General features: G+C 36.1%; 1 protein-coding gene across 7 annotated transcripts in view; it reads right to left on the bottom strand.

Moving 5' to 3' along the window:
- Thsd7b (thrombospondin type 1 domain containing 7B) overlaps window positions 1-20,909 on the bottom strand; it is an 809,752-nt gene that overhangs the window by 41,552 nt on the left and 747,291 nt on the right. For all 7 annotated transcript variants that reach the window (XM_078017320.1, XM_005315833.4, XM_078017322.1 and 4 more), the window contains 3 exons: window positions 13,357-13,498; window positions 11,248-11,363; window positions 9,010-9,127 (listed from right to left, as the gene is read on the bottom strand). In XM_078017320.1, coding sequence (XP_077873446.1) covers window positions 9,010-9,127; window positions 11,248-11,363; window positions 13,357-13,498 — 376 coding nt within the window. The remainder of the gene's footprint in view (window positions 1-9,009; window positions 9,128-11,247; window positions 11,364-13,356; window positions 13,499-20,909) is intronic.

The raw sequence follows: 20,909 nt of genomic DNA, 5'->3' as shown, positions 1-20,909 counted from the left end.
CAGGCTGTGCTTCAGACATAAAATATTCTTAATACATGATAAACTGAAGGTAAGCAAAGTTAAGTTTTGCAAAATCACACAGTTAGAAGGATTGGAACAAATGTTTGGTTTACTCAAAATGCACGTGCTTTCCAATAATCCTCATCTGTTCCATATCATGGGCCTTTGCTTTAGCTGTTAGGCCCCTTGAACAAGTTTGAAAAATCACACTTAAGCCTGCTCTATGAAGTAAACTTGCTCCTGTATTCATATACTTCATATTTTTCTCCAGCAAAAAAACAATTAAATTAATGTACTAACATGTTTCTCCTACAATAACTCTTTATTTGTTCTTGGCTACTCATCAGACCAAATTTTCAAGAACAGTAAAAAGTCAGATTGTATATAAAATGCTCAATTAATTCCATGCAGAACTTTTTGCTGGACATGCACTAAAATGATTGAAAATATGCTTTTCACTTCTTTTAAAGATTTCTAGAATTTTTATTTAAGTTCAGATTTATTTTAAATGTGTGCCTTGGTGAATATGGATTGAGATCAAGGTTATTTTCTAATGTAAACAGGGTGGAGAAGTCAATGTCCTGATATAAAAATAGCTCTTAAGCTTGTTTTTGATATTGTTACAGATGGTTGGGTCTGGTGGGTTTCCCCTACAGAGGAATTCCTTGCCCTATCTGAAATTTGCTCCAGATACATAGATAACTTTAATTCTGGAGAAAATACAACTTAGGCAAGATAAATATTCCATAGGCCATTCAGAACCAATGGACTCTAGACTCAGCCAGAATCATCCCTCCAGAAGTGAGCCTAGTTACTTGAAGAAATAATGAGACAATAGTATTAGAGTTCAAGATTGACTATGATTTATAGGGGGGGTCATATTTTAATGGAGAAAAACTGAGCACCTTTGGCTTTGCTTAGATGTAAAGAATTCCAAACTTCCAGTGGCACAGTGTGTATATGCATTTTTACTGCTTACCTCCAGTTCTATTCTCAACAATCACATTAGTCCCAGCAAAAACTAGCAAAACTTGATGCAGCACTGTAAATACTTACAAATGGCAGCAATATCCCAATGAGGAGTCCCTATGGGAATCAAGATGAGGTCAGAAAGAATGATTTTTGGAAATCTCAGAGCTACCTTCTTTTTAGACAAAACCATCAGAATCACACATTTTCCATTTGTAAGACTAATAGCTATATTTCAGCAGATGGACTAGATATTAAGCAGATTTTAAATTTTCTTTTAGCAGTGCTAGGATTGCACTCAGGGTTGCACCCTACCACTGAGTTATAGTCCCTGTCCTGTCCAATATTATTGATAATATTGGATATTATTATCCAATAATAATATCCAATAATAATTGGATATTACTATTATTATTATTATATTGGATATAAGTATATACTCGGGAGACAAAATTCAGAGGAACCTCTTAAAACACCAATATAACTCTACATTCCAATCTAAGAACCATTTTTTTCCTGCTTACCCTTAAATATATCTACAAGTTAAAAAATTTATAACCCAGGTCCATGTACATAAGAGGTGATTACAGAATGTCAGATACAAAGGGGTATAAAGTGGAACAAAGGAGGGCTTTGGAGATACCCAGACCTGGGTTCATATCTAGCCACCATGACTGACAAGCTGTATAATCCTGTGCAGATTACTTAATTGTCTATCATCACATTGTAAATTAGGCCTGTATTACAGAGTACTGTTATAAATTATTACTAGCATACCCCTGGCATTAATAAGCAGGTCCTTAACCAACAGATATTAAAAAGTAATCACACTAATATTTCATAAATAAAAATAGTATGAGTTTTGCAAGGGATTAGTGAGCACCCCCAATTCCTACACATGCCATTAGGAAAGCAGCCTCTAAAGCTCAAATCCTCTGCTTTCTCATCTAGTTTTCTTTCACATTTCATTATTTAGCTTCTTACCGACTTTTCATAGGAATTAATCACTTAATACAGTAAATAAGTTTGAATTGTTATAACTATCAGACTCTGCTCACAGATACCACAGTGATCAAAAATTTGATGCAGATACCAAAAATGAAGCTTACTGACTTACCCTTGAAATCTGGGGGAAAAAAATCTGGAAATAAAAAGCCATAGTGTATTGGAGTTAATAAATTAGTTTTTCATTATTGGGTAAAACTGATAGAAACATTATGCACCACCTGGGAAACACAAGAGGCAGGCAGGATTATATAGTAGAGAAAAATATTATAAACTCATATATACTGAATTAAAAATATAAAATGAATATAGTCTGAAATTCATAACATTCTTAGAGTCTTATTGGTTAAATAATAATTATGAATAATTCATGATATGCTAAATTTAGGGAGTTCTACATTTCACTGAACTGATGAAAATTGAATAGACAAAGAACATGCCTAATCCAAATATTAAGCTCTTCTACTACAAGCTTTGATCTTTGAAATCTATCTAAAAAAGATCCCTTAGTGGAAGCTTAGAATGAGTCTCTCTCTATCCTGAAATAAATTGGATTCAAACTGTTTCTGACCTTGAAATCTTTAACACAATTAGAAAGTATACGGCCAGCTTCAGGTGTACATTAAAGGGGCAATCCGGATGCTTGGAAAATAAAGTAAGAGGTCATTTCAAAATTTCCCCTCAAATCACTGCAGTTCTGTGAGTTTGATAGTAAAGTGTGGCTCACTGGGTTTTGCCCAAAAGCTCAGTAAATTCATAAACACAGGTAACTATGTGGAGTTTTGCCTTTGATGGAGAAGTAAGCCCAGAGCTGCAGGTGCTGATGTCTGACTCCCATGTAATTCACTCACCCACTTTAATATGACTATGTAAACCGTCATCTCTTCTTGCAGTCTCCGTCCCACTGCTGCAGCCATTGGAAAAAAGAAAGTGGCTCATACAAAAGACAAGCTGCTGGCACACTGCTTTGAAGAGGCAAGCTGCAGGTGTTTTCCAATGATAGGTTCTTACCTTTCAGCTCCAGAATTTGGTCCCTTAAGAAATAAGTTAATCTGTACCACTCATTTCTGCTTTTGATGACTGCTGTTTATTGTTTTCAGGTTGTGCTGGGTGAGGATTAAGATGTGATTTAAATATAGAATTCTCTCATTTTGGAAATATTACCATGGACCACAGGGATGATGATCAGGGAAAAGCAATCAGTGTTTTAAGACCGGAGCAGGAAGGCAGAATCAAGGAAATGTTCACAGCTGGCGAGGTATGACACAACCACAGACTCCTTCAGTACAATCCCAAGGGTAGGAGCTTAAAAAGTCAAGGACCCAGTGTCCTATCCCTCCACCCCCTCTGCCTCTTTTTCTTTTCCTTCCTTCTCTCTCTCTCTCTCTCTCTCTCTCTCTCTCTCTCTCTCTCTCTCTCTCTCTCTCTCTCTCTCTCCTTTTTTTGTCTTAAATTGAGGTCAGGCAAAAATAAATACAGTTAGAAAAATAGTCATTTCTATATTTGTGCCAGCAGGTCCTAACATAAAGCCTTTAATATAAGAGTTAGCTGGGTGCAGTGGAGCATACTGGTAACACTGAGGAAGCCTCACTCTGGAGGCTGAGACAGGAAGATAACAAGTTCAGGGACAGCCTCAGCAACTTAGTGGATTCTGCCTCAAATAAATTAAAAAGGGCTGGGATGCAGCTCTGTAGTACAGCATCCCTGGATTTAAACCTCAGCACTGGAAAAAAAATTATATATATATATATATATATATATATATATATATATATGTATCTATATACATATATACACACACACACACACATATACATACACACACATACATACATATGTGTGTATATATAATATATACATATACATATATTATATATATGTATATATTGGGTAGACAAAAACTGCTTGTGAGGTTATACCATCAAGCACCCTAGCAAAGAAAACACTAGTTATAAACACTAAGGCATCATCTTCACATTCAACTTTGGCATAATTATTGCCTCCTTGGGGGTCTTTCTTTCCCCACCCTTCACTCTCCTGCAAGATACTTATAATTTTCTGCAAGTTTTGGTTTATCATAGCACTCAGCATTTACTTTTGTGTTTATTTACTTGCTCATTTGCTTTCTCTCTCTTGGTCTTCCTACTCAACTTTCCACTAGAAGATTCATTTTATGAAGGTATGAATAGAGCTTTGTTCGTCTGAAATCTTAATCATTCCATGCATAGCATATTCTTAGTGCCGGGGAAGGTGACTTGCACTCCAAAAAAATCCAAGGAGTAAAGTCACCAGACAATTTGTTTCCCATATTTCCACTTCTGACAATGAAACAGGATGTTATTAGGCGCAAGGATAATAGGTGTGAACTTTTTAAACCTTTGTTGAATGGAAAAAGGAGTAATCAAATGCATACATACTTGGATGCGTGGGGGGCTTATTAGATATCAGGATTATGAAATGATTTTGAAACTGTGTTATATTTAAAAGTTCAGGAGATTAAGATATCTAGAGATCAGGAAAGGATTCCCAAGAAGTTATCCTTCCCAACCCTTCAAAACTAGCTAGGGGCTCTTGATGACTGGCCTCATATTTACTTGCTAGTGGATACTATCTAGATGATTCTCAAGTGCTTTTCAGAACTTGATTTTTCCTAGTAATCGACATTCCTCACTTAGTCCCTCTGTACCTCAGTTCATTTAATGTCCCTGCTTATAAAATCTTTGATCTATGATTGGCTGTTTATCAATGTAAGAATTTGAGGAAGTAGAATTTAAGCTCAGACTATACTTGCCTAGATTTCTCCAACAGCGAGATTCAGATTTTGAAGGTTTTGCTTGTTTGTTTCTATTCAACAAACAGGGTCGTGATGAATCCACAAGGCTAACACAACTGCTTAAAAATTAAAGTAACATTTAATAATACTAAGTGTATGATTTGCGATGTGTTGGAATAATACAATCCATCATTTTTTTTTATGTCTTGTTATTACAGTGGCAGAATTAGGACTTCCAGGTTAAAAAAAAACAATAAACAGATTTTCTATCTACTTGGGAGGTGAGACCTAAGAACCTACACAATGAGGCAGAGGATGGGGAAACAGCCACTCCAGGGACTGACTGCCTTTGAACTCACAATCCAGTCTGTAAGCTCTAGCCCTGTGTTTTCTCCTATGGTCCAGAACCACCTGGCCAAGGATAAATGTTAAATAAAATTCTTCTAATGTGCCAAGTACTATGTACTACATTTCGTCAGAGGTGAAGAGGTCAGTCCATGTAAAATCCAAATAGAGCTTTTGGTTCTTTTGTAAACATTAAAACCAATTCAGTTCATGCTCAATAAATGTCATAAGGGTCCTTACCAGGGGTGACGGTGAGATGCCCCTTTCGAGGAAAAGTGTTAGGGTGAGAGGATGCACAATCCAATGCAATAAGGGTGTGTCTGGAATATAGTGCTTTGGGCAAACAGAGCCAGCAGGGCAGTGGAAGGCGATGGAGACAGAGAAGGAGCAGAGGTGAAATCCTGCAGGTCCTTGGGGAGGGGGGCATACTCTCCATTAAAAAACTTTATCTTCCAAATTTTTTTGCATACTACCCTTTCCTGCTGGGATAGAAGAAACGCATTCTAGCAGTGACCCTTCAGGACAAAATTATGATTATGGTGACTGGCTATGGGATAACCAGGTGGGGGATCTTTGACAGAGGAACAACCAAGTGCTCTGAGAACAGGTATCTCTAATGTGAGTAACATCTCCCATTTGCCTGTGTCTTCAGTGAATTATTCAATATGACTCTTAGTACTTATTTGTTTGCTGTCTGTTCTCTCTCAATCAGAATGTAAGCTCCGTGAATTTAGGAAAACTGTTTTTTTCATCCCACTGTTGCATCCCCAAAATATAGAACTAGAAATGGAACATATGTATTTAATGGATGCATGAGCAGATGCATGACTAGTATGTCACTAGGAAAACACTTGATCATATTTTCCCTTTTAAAATATTCTTCAGCTGTGATGAGAGTCCATGTATATTGAGTGGGGTAAAAAGATGATATAGAAAATGGAGAGATGAAGATGACTGAGTGTATGAAAGAATATCTGAAGCTCCTAGGAAGTCTTCTTGTAACCCTCTCTACTACTGGTGGGTAGAAAGAAAGAAGTAGAAATTAACATACACTAAACACCCATGGTGTGTGAATTATTATGCTAGATATCTTCAAAAGCTTCATATCACTTAGTCCTCAAACAGAAAACAAAGCCTCTGTGTTGGTTAGTTTTCTATCACTGTAACAAATAGTTGAGATTATCAACTTATAAAGAGAAAGGGTGTTGTATCGGCTCATGGTTTTAGTCTATGATTGCTTGGGCCTATGGTGTTACATTATGGTAGAAGCATGTGGCAGAGAAGAACCATTCCCCTCATGACTTGGAAATGAAAGAGAAGAAGAGGGCTGGGGTCCCATTATTCCCTCCTAGGGCACACTCCCTGAAGATCTCCCACCAGGTGCTACCTCTTCCACCACCTCTGAATAGTACCACACTGGGGACTAAGCTTTTAACACATAGGCCTTTGGGGGACACTTACAATCCAAACTTTAGCAGCCTCTAATGTGAGCATTAAGTCCAATTTATAGATGAAGACACTGAGACTCAAAAGATTAAATCACTTACTTACACAGCAGCGATTTATACCTAGTTTTATGCAATTTACAGTGAATGCCTAAATGAAACCCCACTGTTGCCTCTCCAAACAGTATAAGAGCTATAGATTGACTATTGAAATCTTGGTCCTAAGATTCATCACATGATTTCCTAAGGTTTTTTCTCCATTTGTATAGAAAAAGGCATATCATTAGGGCATTGCGATTCCCACATTTTTCATTGAAAATGAGGTTCTCTGTAAAAAGTTGTCAGTTTCAAACATAATAAGTGTTAGTGAGGATGTGGGGAAAAAAGTACACTCATATGTTGCTGGTGGGACTGAAAATTGGTGCAGCCAATATAGAAAGTAGTATGGAAATTCCTTGGAAAACTGGGAATGGAACCACAATTAGACCGATCTATCCCTCTTCAGTCTATACCCAAAGGATTTAAAAACAGCATACTACAGGGACATAGCCACATCAGTGTTTATAGCAGCACAATTCACAATAGCTAAATTGCGGAACCAACCTAGATGCCCCTCAGTAGACGAATAGATTAAAAATGTGGCATATATACACAAAGAAATATTACTCAGCAATAAAAGAGAATAAAATTATGGCATTTGCAGGTAAACGGATGGCATTCGAGAAAATAATGCTAAAAGTTAGCCAATGCTGAATGTTTTCTCTGATACAAGGTTACTGACCCATAATGGGGTAGGGAGGGGGAGCATGGGAGGAACAAACAAACTCTAGATAGGGCAGAAGGGTGGGAGCGGAAGGGAGGGGGCAGGGGGTTAGCAATGATGGTGGAATGTTATAGATATCATTATCCAAAGTACATGTATGAATACATGAATTGGTGTGAATAGACTTTATATAGAGAGATATGAAAAATTGTGCTCTGTATGTGTAATAAAATTGTAATGCATTCTACTGTCATGTACTTAAAAAGTAAAATCAATTAAATATTTTAAAAAGATTTGTGTATAACTGAAGTCCACATAACTACATTTGAAAATATATTATTTTAGCATCCTCTAAAAAAAGTTGTCAGTTTTTTTACCTATAATTTCTAAATATCAATATTGGATATTGTTTAAGCTCTGCTCTCTTTCGAATTGTATAGCCATTTTCACATGCTAAGTTCTGCCTTGTTCCTGACAATCCCAACTAAAACTGAATTATTAACCATCCCAGCATGTCCAATTAGGAGGAGCTTGAAAATAAGCTCATACCATAGCACTGGTGGTCCAGTCTCAAGACTTCTTGGAAAATGCTTACAAATGTCTGTAGTTGGCAATAGATCCAAGTCTTTGTATCCCCTTCTCCCATCTGATTCTATAATTTCTACAAATTTCAGGTCTTTCTTTTTCTTCCCCTGTTTGCTGCCTAACCACATATCAGGATTTCTCCTTAGTTCTCTGCTTTGAATTTCTGACATTTACTTTATGGTAAATTATTAACCCTGTTTCAAGACCAAAGTTCTGTTCTAAAGTTGGTCTGAGCTTTCCTATTATACTCTTGGCACTCTCTCTCAGCATGGCCGCCTGTCTTGGCTCTTATTTTAGCCTAGTGGATGGACTGCCATGTTTTTCCATTTACCTAGTTTCTGCATATTGATCAACTGCTGAGTCCCTTGTCATCATGTGATGTTACCTATTGAGGTCCTGAGCCTTACAGCAGTAATTGCTCTCAGTTTGCTAGGGACTCGCACTCCTTTTCTTCCTTTTCTGTTGCTGAGAAGTCACTGGCTACCTAGAAACCACATTTCCTTCCCTGCCCATTTGCACTGAGATGGGTCATGGACTAAACATTGTCTGATAGAGTATGTATGGAAGAGAAGCGTGCAGCTTCCAACTGGTCCACTAGAGCCTCCACAGAGGCAGCAGATGCCACCATCCAGAGAAACTGGTTATGTTAGAGTGGCAGAACCTCTGTCAACCTGTTCTTGGTTGACTTTTTGAAGCTCAAGTGACACCCCCTCTGTATGTGGGTAGAAAATCAATCTTCTCTCTATTATATTAGGCCACTGGACTTTGGAGGGTTTATATGAAGCAGTGGTCAGTTTCACTAGTATAATACACATGTCTTCCAAATGCACTGAGGTCAACATATTTTTCAACTGGTAGAGTTTAGGATCTTCTGAATGAATATCATCTCATAGGTCCAGCAATCACTTTGGAATCTGTCACTGTTATGAGGTCAGTTCTCAAACCTTTGTTGAATCCCACTAGTCCAATGTGAGAACAGGTTCTGTCTTGCTTCCCCTCTAAATGAGTCTCATTGCCTTCATCTGGCCAACATGCTGTATGGCACTTATCGAGCTTTCAAATACTGAAAAATATTTTTTAAAATCAAATTATTTAGTAAGAACAAACACAGGGAACCAAAATACCTCCTTGGCCACAGGTTTGTGAACACTCTGTCCAAGCCGTCCACACTGAGAGCTGACAGTTGACCACACATTCCACCAAGCAGGGAATACTCATTCTCTGGGGCTTCTCTAAATTAATCTGTAAATGAAAATGAAATACAACTTCACAGAAGAAATCATATTTCTATCAGATCAAATCACTGTCCTTTTATAGGAAAGAGTACTCTTTATTCCGTGATAAATAACTTTTCTATACTTTAGTAGGGGAAAATATCCTTTCTCATATAAATTGGTGGCATTCACAGAAGATGGTTGTCTTAACTTCATGAACAAAATTTTGTCAGTCCAAATTTCTTTTTATAAAACCCTAAACTCTATAATGGACCTGCTGTTAGGGTGCTGGGAAACCAGAAGGTCACAAGACACAGGAGACTTCCTGTTGCTTAGTCAGCAAGAAACCAGGAGGACATCTCAATGCTAAATCCAGGCACCCTGGAATGGTCCAAAAGTACATAAAGAGCTTAAAACTAATAGCTTCCAAGACTAAATATATATATAAAATAGTAATAAATAACCCATCTGAACTCCACAGGCTAAAAAACCCATCATAGTGCTAACTTTGGGACAAATTGGTGGTACCATTTATTTTCTTCTTGTCCTCTGTGAAATCAGCATACAGTCAAAATATACATGGTTTCTAGTGACCAGTGTAGAAGGGGTCTTAGTGAAAGAATAAATCACTTAAGAAACATGGAAAGAATAATGGAATAACGTGCTGTTCAATCACACATCGTGTGCTTAATTAGAAAAACTTTGACATTTGACACAGGTTAAGTATTAGTAATATATCCACACCAAGCTAAAACCATTATAATAATTTTTATAAAGTTGATCATTATAGCATGATGATGATTTTTCAAGTGTGTACAATAAAAATTACCACAAAGGGATCCATGATTCATTTGTAAACTATAGATAGTCCAGTTAGGGTAATGATTTGGGACCTCTTTAAACTGATATTCTTTAAATATTTGTTGGATATTTGCTATTTGGAAAATAAAAAAAATGATTTTCTATTAATGAATAGTTTATATTTCTTAGTATCCAAAGATTTATTATATATACTAAATCTGTATTTGAAATTAATGTAGATGGGTGATTTCTTTCTGAAGCCAACAGCTTAAGAGGCAGATTTAATAAAACAAAATGTTAAATCACTGACACTTGACAGGTAGCACTCTACATTGTACTAAACAGTCCATAATTTCAGTGGGTGAGGCATCCAATTTCAGGTGGTCTGGTCCAGGATGGTGTGCTGGTCAATGACCGTGCTGTTGGCATAGAGAATGTGATGTGATAGTGTTTAGGGTTAAGTCAGGATAGGCAAGGACCTTGATTGTGTTTTATTTTTAATTTCCACGAATTTACTTCACCTGTTAGGAGAAATAGGGCCAATTTTTATTTTGCCAGTTTGTTACAGAAGTTTCTGTGGCAATTTTAGTTCACTGGCCCCCTGTTTTCAATTTATCCTGAAAATTGCTCCAGTGATTCTTAGAATGTGATAACATCTTTATTTGTATTAAACTGACCCTATTGTACTTTTCATTTATATATTGGGAAGGGAAATGCCAATTTCTTTGGCACTGGTCTGAATACAGCTTTCTTCCAAATTCTATATAGTTTGTTACAGGAAAAAAGGAGGAGTAATAAAATTTTAAAAATTCAGAACTCTCTAACTTGAAACTTGACAGGGAGGCATTTTATGTAGATTGAAAAGAAAAGTACAATTATGCCATTTATCTATCCAGCAATCATTTGCTAATTAAAGTAGCAAAGTGTTCTAACAGCAAGTGTCAATGTCCATTTTACATTCAGGGGACAGTATATATCACATATACAAATTAACTGCCTTCCCAACCCACTCTTATAATGATGATAAAGTCACCAATGTGAACAGCTTGTTGGCAAGCAAGTAGAGTTAAACTAGGTGTTCTTGGAGGTTACACACACACACACACACACACACACACACACACACACACACACCACTTCCCCAGTACAAAAATGATCTTTCTGCATCATTTTTAACAAGTCCTAAATCGTGAGGTCTAATTGTACTTTCTAGTACCTTTTACTGTAACAGAATCTCAGCTAAGAACAGATCAGAGTCTGTCTTCTATAGCAAACATCATAAGGGATGTAGACCAATATTAAGAAAAAGAAAGCATTAGGTGTGTGATCCCAGTATAAATAAGTTACCTGCTCACAGTGGTCCATGCTGACAGGCTTGCCGTCACTGCGCACACAGCTCAGCAGGCGGGTCCTGACACCTTGACCGCAGGAAGCATTTTCACTCAGCTGGCATGTGCTCCACTCTATAGGCATAGGATCACCCACACTGAGTTTCAAAAGTATAGCCATGTGAGAACAATGCAACCAACCAATCTTTCATTACCTGCACTGGTGGAGAAGGCTAAGTGCACACATAATCCTAAAACCACTCTCAGGTGACTTTGGAAAGCATGGTGCAATTATTTTATAGTTAAACAAATGAACATAGACACAAAAAGACTAAATAAATGAACATGGGTTACTTTCCTAAGTTTGCCTTCCAGAGGCAAAGAGACAAATGGCTTGTTAGAAATCATCTCACACGGGTTGTGGTGGGAGAGAAAAACACTAACCCAGATGGTGAAAGAGAATGAGCTTGGGACCAACTACACTGGGATAATCCAGAGGCAAAATAACCCAGAAATGACGACAGTTTCCATAGCCTGAATGTTTATGCCAGCCTCACGGAAACCCAAATCCTATGGTGACAGAAGCAGAAAGCAGAACCTTTGGAAGGTGATTTGGTAATGAGGATTGAAAGCTCACGAATGGGATTAATTTCTTTGTAAAAGAGGTCTTAGGGAGCTTGTGTGTGCCTTCTGCTGTGTGAGAGAGCCAGAAGGCACCATTTATGAGCAAGGGCTCTCAACATCAAGACATCAAATCTTTAAGGCCATCATCTTGGAATTCCCAGTCCCCAGAACTATGAAAAATAAATTTCTATTGTTTATAAGCTATTCAGTCTATGACACTTTGTTAGAGCAGCCAGAATGGACAAAGACATCAGTCTTTGATGTCAACTTGAAAATGCTTCCAAAGAACAAATCTAATCACCAACTATTTTGTACATTTGATACAGTGTAGACAAGAGAGATGTCCCAGAAAGAAAAAAAAAGGGAAAGATAAACAGAAACTCTTTAAGTTTTTCAAATTATTCTACTATTAGAGAAGGTTTTACAAATTTGAATAGTCATATTTCAAACTAGGCAATAAGAAATCAAAAATAAATTACTCTGTAATTATTTAGAAAAGAAGATCCTTGACCACACTAAAAGAATCTCTTGAAGGAGATGGTCCATATCTGGTAAATGACCTAAGAGTTTAATAGGATTAGCAAACTCAGATATAGTAAAGACAGTTATAAAAATATATGCTTCTCCTATAAAGCAAATTTTGCTGTATTTCTGAAAAACTACTATAAAAACCAAGGATCTAAAAAAAAAAAAAAGACAAAGCCACCACGTCATATTTCACCCATAAAAACAACCAGACAGATTCACAGCATTTACTGTGGGGTTTCCTATATCAGGAATCTCAGCTGAGTCAATGTGGCCACCGCAGGGAATTTTTTTTTCAGGAAAGGAGATTACTATGCCTTTGCAGGCATATGGCAGTGTGGTCCTCAGTAATGAATTTGATGCTGAGACTTAACATGGTTCCACATTTTGTGGTGTTTTTGTACATTTGCTGCTGCAGAGAATGGTAGGTAGCAGATCAATGTAGCTATAGTAGTGCTTTGGTTTTTAGACACTGAGCACTGTGGTACCCAGGAAAACCCCAAGCAGTAGCTGAATAACTAGGTTGTGATTCTCACTACTTTCCAAACATCCCTGACCACTTAGGGCTTGTTCATCTTTTTTGAGACATATGGAGAAAGTATATCAATCTTGAATTTCTGAAATAATAAAAGCCAAACTCTCTGACAGTATGATTATACCCTTCTCTCAATGGAAATATGTCCTTTGCTATTTATTTTTGTTGTTTCAGTATATAATGGCTTCCTTCAACATTATTTTCAAACGCTGACAAGTTTTTCCAAGCATTTTTTACTTTGAAGATTCTAGGTGGCCTTTCTGGATCTACATGCGAGAAACAGGCATTTCATTTTATGAAGAAACATAGGTAATAATAGGTCTTGGGCCTTTCATGCGTCACGGTCACATATTCTACTCTCTCTCCTTGGCACCAAGAAGGAAAATACATTCTCCCACAGCCAATGTTCAGAGAAAAGAGCAAGATCATGGATTTAAACTATACCTGTTAGATTGTACTGGAACTGGAAGCAATTTTCATTAAGGAGGCAGGGTCGCACCTGAGAGTCTTCAGCACAAGTCCTTGAGCTCAGTGAGGGCCTCAGAAGATGGCGAGTTCTTCTCTGCATTGTGTGCGGATCACATGACTATGAAAATCAAAGAGCACCAATTAGGCCCAAGGGCAGTTCATAAATGATATATAATTGTATGTAAACAAGTAGGCACATATATAACAACTACAGAGAAAAGATGGTTGAGAGTGACAAATACAGTATTTGGAGACAATATCATTCTGATTCACTGTAAATTCTATTTTGTTTTTCATGAGACAAATCTCTCTTTTTTCTTTTTCTTTTTTTTTTGGTGTTGTCTTGAAAGCTACATTTCTCTCTACCATGTATAATTAAAAACATGGAGACTATTTTCATCCTTGCAAACTCACTCTGTACTCTATTTAGTCTGCCACAAAATAAGAAATCAATACATTTTTAATGTTTAAATGAATGAAAAAAGGAAGACACTGCCTCTGTGACCTTAGAGAGTCTAGTCCAATAGAAATCAGTACACAGAGAACTTTAATGAGAAAGTCATTTTTAATATCCTAGAACAAGTAAGTATAGAGAAATAATTATGAATCAATACAGACAATATAACCGAATTTTGTGTGTGTGTGTGGGGGGGGGGGGAGGCCCTCTGATTCACAGAATGAGCCATTGCATACGGTTGCCCTTTCCACAAAATGAATGCATGCCTGTGAGCTCCAAAGACTTGAACATCTCACAATACACATGGGGTCCACATGTTCTCCTATAGCCACAGCTCACATATTGCTCTTGAGCCACATCATATCCAACTGGTCTACCCACAGTAGCCCCTTTCAGCTTCTTCTACTAGAATAATCTTTCCATGTTCTTCCAAACCCTACCCTTCATCTTTGTCAGAACACTACTCCAGGCTTACTTATTTCATAGTCTTCTCTTTATTATTGTCAAATTCTTCTTTTCCTCTTTGTGCAACCTTCTGTTCATGTTCAGGGAGTTTTCTATAGATTTGCTTTTAAACACATATATATTCACAAACATATATGCCAAACCTATCTTTATATTTCATTCTTCATTTCTTTATTACCCTGATCCTTCCTTTCTTTACAAATTATTTAGGGAATAATTAATGATGGCTTCTACTTTTCTTGCCTCTCCCTAAAATCTCAATATAAATAATGCATAGCAGTTTTTCAGTAAATATCATTAACTATATTCCCAACACATTTCCAGAAAACAAAAATTTAAAGATACCTACAGGCAGGAGATATCAAAGTCATTAAATTTAGATTACCAAAGCACCATTTCAATTTTTAGTATATAGTAGTTTTTATTTTTTTTTCTTTTTACCTTTTCAGATACTGTAGTAAGAACACAACCCATACACTGATCATGACTGTGAGTCAAAGTGATAATGTTGAATTACAATGAAATATGGAAAAAACAAGGCCGCAAATTTTTCTTCTAATCATAAAAGTTTGGACCATTGAAACACATTTAGTATCCAGCTGACTTCAAACTTGAATAATCTGTCATTAGTTGTAATTTTACATTTAATCATATCAAATTGTTGGTAGATCATCAAAAAGAGCAAAACAATTATTCTTAATTATCTGCACAGGAATCCCATATTAGTGTTTACCAATAGTTTATTTCTATTTTACTAACTAATTTGAATGTTTGCTATCATGAGGAGAAATAACAACTTAAATCATTTTCCAATAGAAGAAAATGAAGAAATGAAGGCATCTCTGTAAATAACTTCTGATCAGTGCTCTGCAGCATTTCTCTTAGAAAATAATTAATGTTTAGAACAAGTATACATATGTAAGGATTTATATATCTGGTTAGTTAAACTACCAAATAAAAGAGAAAATAAAATATAACCCTTATCCAAAAGACTTGAGACCTGAAATGTTTCAGAATTCAGTGTTTTTCAGATTTTCTAATATTTGCAGTTAGAAGCTTCCTGATTAGAAAATCCAAAGTCTGAAATGCTCTGAAATTGGAATCTTATGCTATGTAATTTTGAACGATGCACTTAACTACTAAACCTTTGTGGTAGCTGGGTGTGGTGGTACACACTTGTAATCCCAGCAGCTCAGGAGGCTGAGGCAGGTAGATCACAGGTCAGCCTCAGCAATTTAGCAAGGCCCTAAGCAACTTAGTGAGAATCTGTCTTGAAATTCAAAGTGAAAAGGACTGGGGATGGGGCTCACTGGTTTAGTTCCCCTGGGTTCAATCCCTAGTACCAAAAAGAAAAGCAAACAAACAAAACACCTACATGAGAAAAGGGGGTGATGATAGGTGTGATTTGATTACATTTAAGAATTTCCTTCCTCAGATCTCATTCTGTCTCCAAGTTTGCTAAACATGGCTTTAAAATATCTTCTTGGGCTTAACCCAACCTAACATTCATATCATGTAATCTTTGATAATTATTAAAAATCAATTTTATACGAATTATTAAAAACCAATACTGAAGCTAATTCTTTATCCATAGAAGCAGTAGAGGGAAGTGTGGGGTCCCTGGAATCCATAAATATGAGACAATCTTACCTTAGGAGAAGTTTCATACTCCATTTTGTAAATATTGTTCTGGTGTTGGTTACAAGTGGCTGATTACTGTTTCTCCTCATTTCTTTCTATTAACTATGCACAGGAAGTTCACAAAATACTAAATTGTCCACAAATGTAGGGGCAAGAACAAAGGAAGTTATATCTTAATGGCTTCTTCATGGGATCAAAACTCCTCAAACCCACACCTATATCTCTTTTTCTTGTGTGTGTGTGTGTGTGTGTGTGTGTGTGTGTGTGTGTGTGTGCACGCGCTTGCGTAGATACTGTCAACTTCCTAAGTACAGAAGTGAGAAAACAGTGTAGGAACTAACCCAAAGCCAACTTTGGACTAGTTTCATTATAAAGATAAAGGATATGCAGTTAAAATTCATTTGGTAGAAAAGAAGTTGACCAAGAAAAAAATGAGTTTGTTTCCAGTACATAAACCCTTTATGAAACTAGATTTTCTAACTTATTACCTTTGTAAACAGGGTTCACCTTAAAGTTCATTTCTTCCCAATGACATTCATACCTTTGTTCTCTCTAGCCACAAGGCTTCTTACCATCCCAAATACTGTATCTATCCATCAAAATAAAGTTAGATGTGCCATCTGTGGACCTCCCCTGTCTTCCTCAGATCCATAACAGATAGAATCACTTCATCTAGTAAGCCTTTCTGCTCTAATTCTACTACATACTGATGTGTGTTCATCACACAAAAAACCCTTCCTGTGGGCCTTTCAGAGACTCCATGTCTTAATTTTCTTTTGTAAAAGAGTCTTGTATCATGTCTGGCACAGATTAAGCAAATAATAAATACTTTTATGTAGCATAATTTAGTTAATCACAGGCAATTTGACATTTCTGTAAACTGCCATTAGAAGACACATGTTAAACACTAGATTATGATCATATTGCCTGAATGTAAAGGTTTCCAAAAGTCTGTGTATCGGATAAAAAAGAATAGACTGTTTCCTCAAACTTCCCTACATTTCACATAAAACCTAGAAGGTATTTCTCAGAACAATAATCAAATTTTAAGACCTATCAATAAATAAGTTTTTATTTCTCACTGAAAAAGATAATAATTTAGATAAAACATTTTAAGTAAATCCAAACAAGTAGGTATAATTTGATATTTTTCTATCACTGAACTATTAATAATCACAGTTTAATAGAACCTGTGATAAATCCTGGCACTTGGGAATTTAAGTTACTCTGCAGATTTCTTGTCTGGAGATGAGCATGACTCCAAGGCCTGGCCTTGCCAGATCCCATCAGATACTGAAAGCCAACACTTTTCATTCTGTAATGGGGTTCATCTGATAATTCTGAGATAGTTTCCCCCTCATTTTGCCAGTTAGCCCTACTGTCAAACAGTTTTGCTGTTTCTAAAAGCTTTCATAAGGCAAAAATGGATACATACTCTATGAACTTTAGCTTTGTTTTTTTTCATTTTGTTTTTTCATATGGAAAATGGGGTAGAAAGTTCACAAGGAAATAAAGTTTTGAAAGATTTTTTTAAAAAATGAATTAAACCCTGATTCTAAAAAGTCACAGGGGTAAGAAAAATCTGTTTAAAAAAATGTCAGAGACTCTGGAAAGATGGTTACAGATGTGAAAACATTCTTTGCACATCACAGTGCAATAGCAGAATGAAGTAAAAAAAGAAATAGACACTATATGCTCAGTAGCATTAAGTGAGAAGTCATCTCCACAAACCCTCAAAGGAAGGTGGAGGCCAATGAGCAGAGCTACTGGACCTGTTGATACCAGCATCTGATGGGAGAAAACAAAATGGGCAACTGATAGATGAATGACCACCAGAACGTGAGAGTTGGAGGATTCTGAACAAATGCAGAGGAAAGAGAGGGTCCATGAAGAGCTCTTGGCAGTCCATGTAGCTCAGAGCCAATACAACTCTTCACATTAACAAGCCAAAGCTCCCATTTTGGATAATACACGTTCCTCCCCTATCCCTTCACTAAAGTGAAACAGGGCAAGAATTTCCAAACTGAGCAAAAGTGAGAAATTAGTAATGAAGCAAAGAACAGATCAGTAAGAAGGTGGGGAATGAAAAGGAACCAGGAAATCTCAGAAAGCAAGCTCTTTGTTTATGAACAGCCCCTTCTAAAAGTTCACAAAAAACTGATTTCCCAGAGTGAGAAGTGAAGAAAGAGATCAAATTCAAATGTCACAGAAGGGTACTATAAGGAAAAAAAGAATAAAGGGCAGGAAGAAAGTATACCAGAAAGACAAGCATGCAAAACAAGATGAAAACTATCATTCCAAAAGGAGCCAAAACCCTTAGAAAGTGACACAAAGTATAAAAATATGAACACAAATAAGAATTAGAAGAACTCAGATGAAAGACTTCAGTAAAACATTAGAACAATAAATCATTTTCAGAAATGAGAACTATAATAAAAAAGTCTTTAAACAAAGTGTAAAAAGAAAAAAAATTGAAATAAGAAATATGAAAAAAGAGTATACAAGAATTTGAGAAAACCTGCCAGATAGATACTGAGGCAAAACAGATGCCACATGCATATAATAAGATTTCATGAAAAGAAAACAAAAGTAAGACCACATAATTTAATAAAAAAAGATTTGAGAAATCATTCCAATAAAAGCAAAGAAAAAATTTGAAACAGCCTATTGAAAGAGCATATCAGAATCCCCAATACTGAAACATATCCTAGTATAATTATTGTGCTTTACAGAAGAAAAAATAAAAAACTTTGAATGCCTAGGCAAGAATACCAGATGGTTTATAAAGGAAATAAAATCATATTCTCATATTTTGACAGGAAAACTGTATGTCAGAAAAATGTGGAAATATAATAAAGATACACAAAGAAAAAATTGATCCAAGAGTTTTACAGACAGCAAAGCTAACTTTCAATTATAAAGACTATAAACTTAAGAGCATGCAAGAACTCAAAATTGTTTCCATGAGTACTTTGTGATTTACTGAAAACTGAGTTTTCTACATCCATATGGCTGGCTAGAAGGACATCCGTTTACAGACTGGTAAGAAGCCAGGTTCCTATGTAGAACTTATTTAAAAGCTGGATACACTGAAGACGTAGATAAAATAAAAATGGAAAAGAATTAGGAGTGCTTATGTAAAAATTGTTAATGTTTTTAAGTATTATATTGCTGGTAGTGTAGGTATGATTATTCTGAGAATGCTTTCCCGTTAATATGGAATAAAAATGAATGTGATTACCCTAGCTCCTTAGATCACCTACTGTGGCATTGAAGAGCCATTCCTGTAAAATAAGGCAGGAATTTTTAGAGAAATAGCTGATTCCAAGTCTGACAAAAGACATGTCCAAGATGAACCTAAAACATCTTGCCATGTCATATAGCAAGAAAGTGAACAAAGACCACCACAATGTGTATTTAAATGTGTATAGAACACATTTAAAAATACTTCCACTACAACAGCTTAAGTGTTAGTATAGATAACTAAATAAGATAAAAATGTGTTTAAAAATGTATTTATATTTTTTTAAAATAACACAGAGCACTTGTAGTGAAAGTGACTAAAATCATCTTAAATAGGGTATTTAAGGCTATGTATCTTTTTTCTTACCTTCTTTATACAAAATGTATCATCTGATAATTAAGTAGTGGTTGGGGCAAAATTTCCTAAAAAAACAAATGTGGAATGTCTTCTCTGATATAATGGAGGTGACTCAAAATGGGGTAGGGAGGATGAGCATAAGAAGAAAACTACCTCTAGATAGGGAAGAGAGGTGGGAGGGAAAGAGAGAGAAGGGGAGTTGCATGGAAGAGGGAAGGAGACTCCCTTTGTTATACAGAATTCAGGTATGACGATGTGAGGGGGAAAAAAAAAGAAGTGGATCACATTAGATTGGGTAGAGAGAAGTGATGGGAGGGTAGGGGAGAGGAAGGGGAAAATGGAAGGACAGTAGAATAAAATAGACATTATTATTGCTGTGGGTATATACATGACTGCATGACCAATGTAATTCTGCAACCTGTACACTCAGAAAAATGAGAAATTATATCCCATCTGAATCTAAACAAATAAAAAAAGAAGTAGTTTCACAAATAAATGAGGAAGGATAACAGAATTGAAATGTTGTTGTTTTGTATTTCTAAACTATAAAGATGCTACATATTGTCCATTAATGAAAGTTACGCTCACAAAAAGCAATAACCATACATTATGCGCTTCCTGGTAGAGCATACTTTCTATGAAGGAGTCTAGCCAAAGACTGAGGAAGCCTCTACAGCCAGCAACCAATTTACAGGAAATTCAAGAATAGCAGAACATGCTAAACCTCACTATGTAGACCAGCTGGAAATTTTCACAGGACAGGTGACTTATTTTCCTTACCAATAAATTATCAGGATGCGGTGGGAGAGAAGCGAGAAGAAAACTAGATTAAAAGAGATTTGAAGAGAGGCAGAATTAACCTCAACTGTTTAAGCCACTCAGACCACAGATCTATAAGGAAGAGATTATTGTAGAAATCATTACAGGATTTACTTCTGAGAGAAGAGTTTATAATATAAGAAACTGTGAAGCTACTCCAGGGCAACAGGAAGATTCTACCGTCTAGGTGGTTGTTACACAAGATTTAACTATATATTTGCTTTATGTGGTTTTCTGTATTTGTGTTTTAATCAACAATTTTTAAAAATTAAATAAAATCTTCCTCTTATGAACCTTTGAAAAGTTAAGTTTTTTTTTTATTATGGGAGTTAATGGTCCTCTGACCCCAGGCTTTAGTAAAGTGTCTTGTTTTCTATAGTGCTTTGATAGGTAATAAGAGAGAAAAACAAGGGTCTTGGTCAAATATACTTAGGAAACAGTCAAATAAATGGTGTTAAGTAAAGATTTTTACAATAGAAATTTACATGCTTGGTACAGTCTGTTTTTCCTCATTAAACTTTTGCCTCTCTTCCTCGTTTCTTCCTG

The sequence above is a fragment of the Ictidomys tridecemlineatus genome, chromosome 7 (genome assembly GCF_052094955.1).
Source record: "Ictidomys tridecemlineatus isolate mIctTri1 chromosome 7, mIctTri1.hap1, whole genome shotgun sequence".
Taxonomy (NCBI): domain Eukaryota; kingdom Metazoa; phylum Chordata; class Mammalia; order Rodentia; family Sciuridae; genus Ictidomys; species Ictidomys tridecemlineatus.
This window is presented reverse-complemented; position numbering and strand designations above follow the sequence as displayed.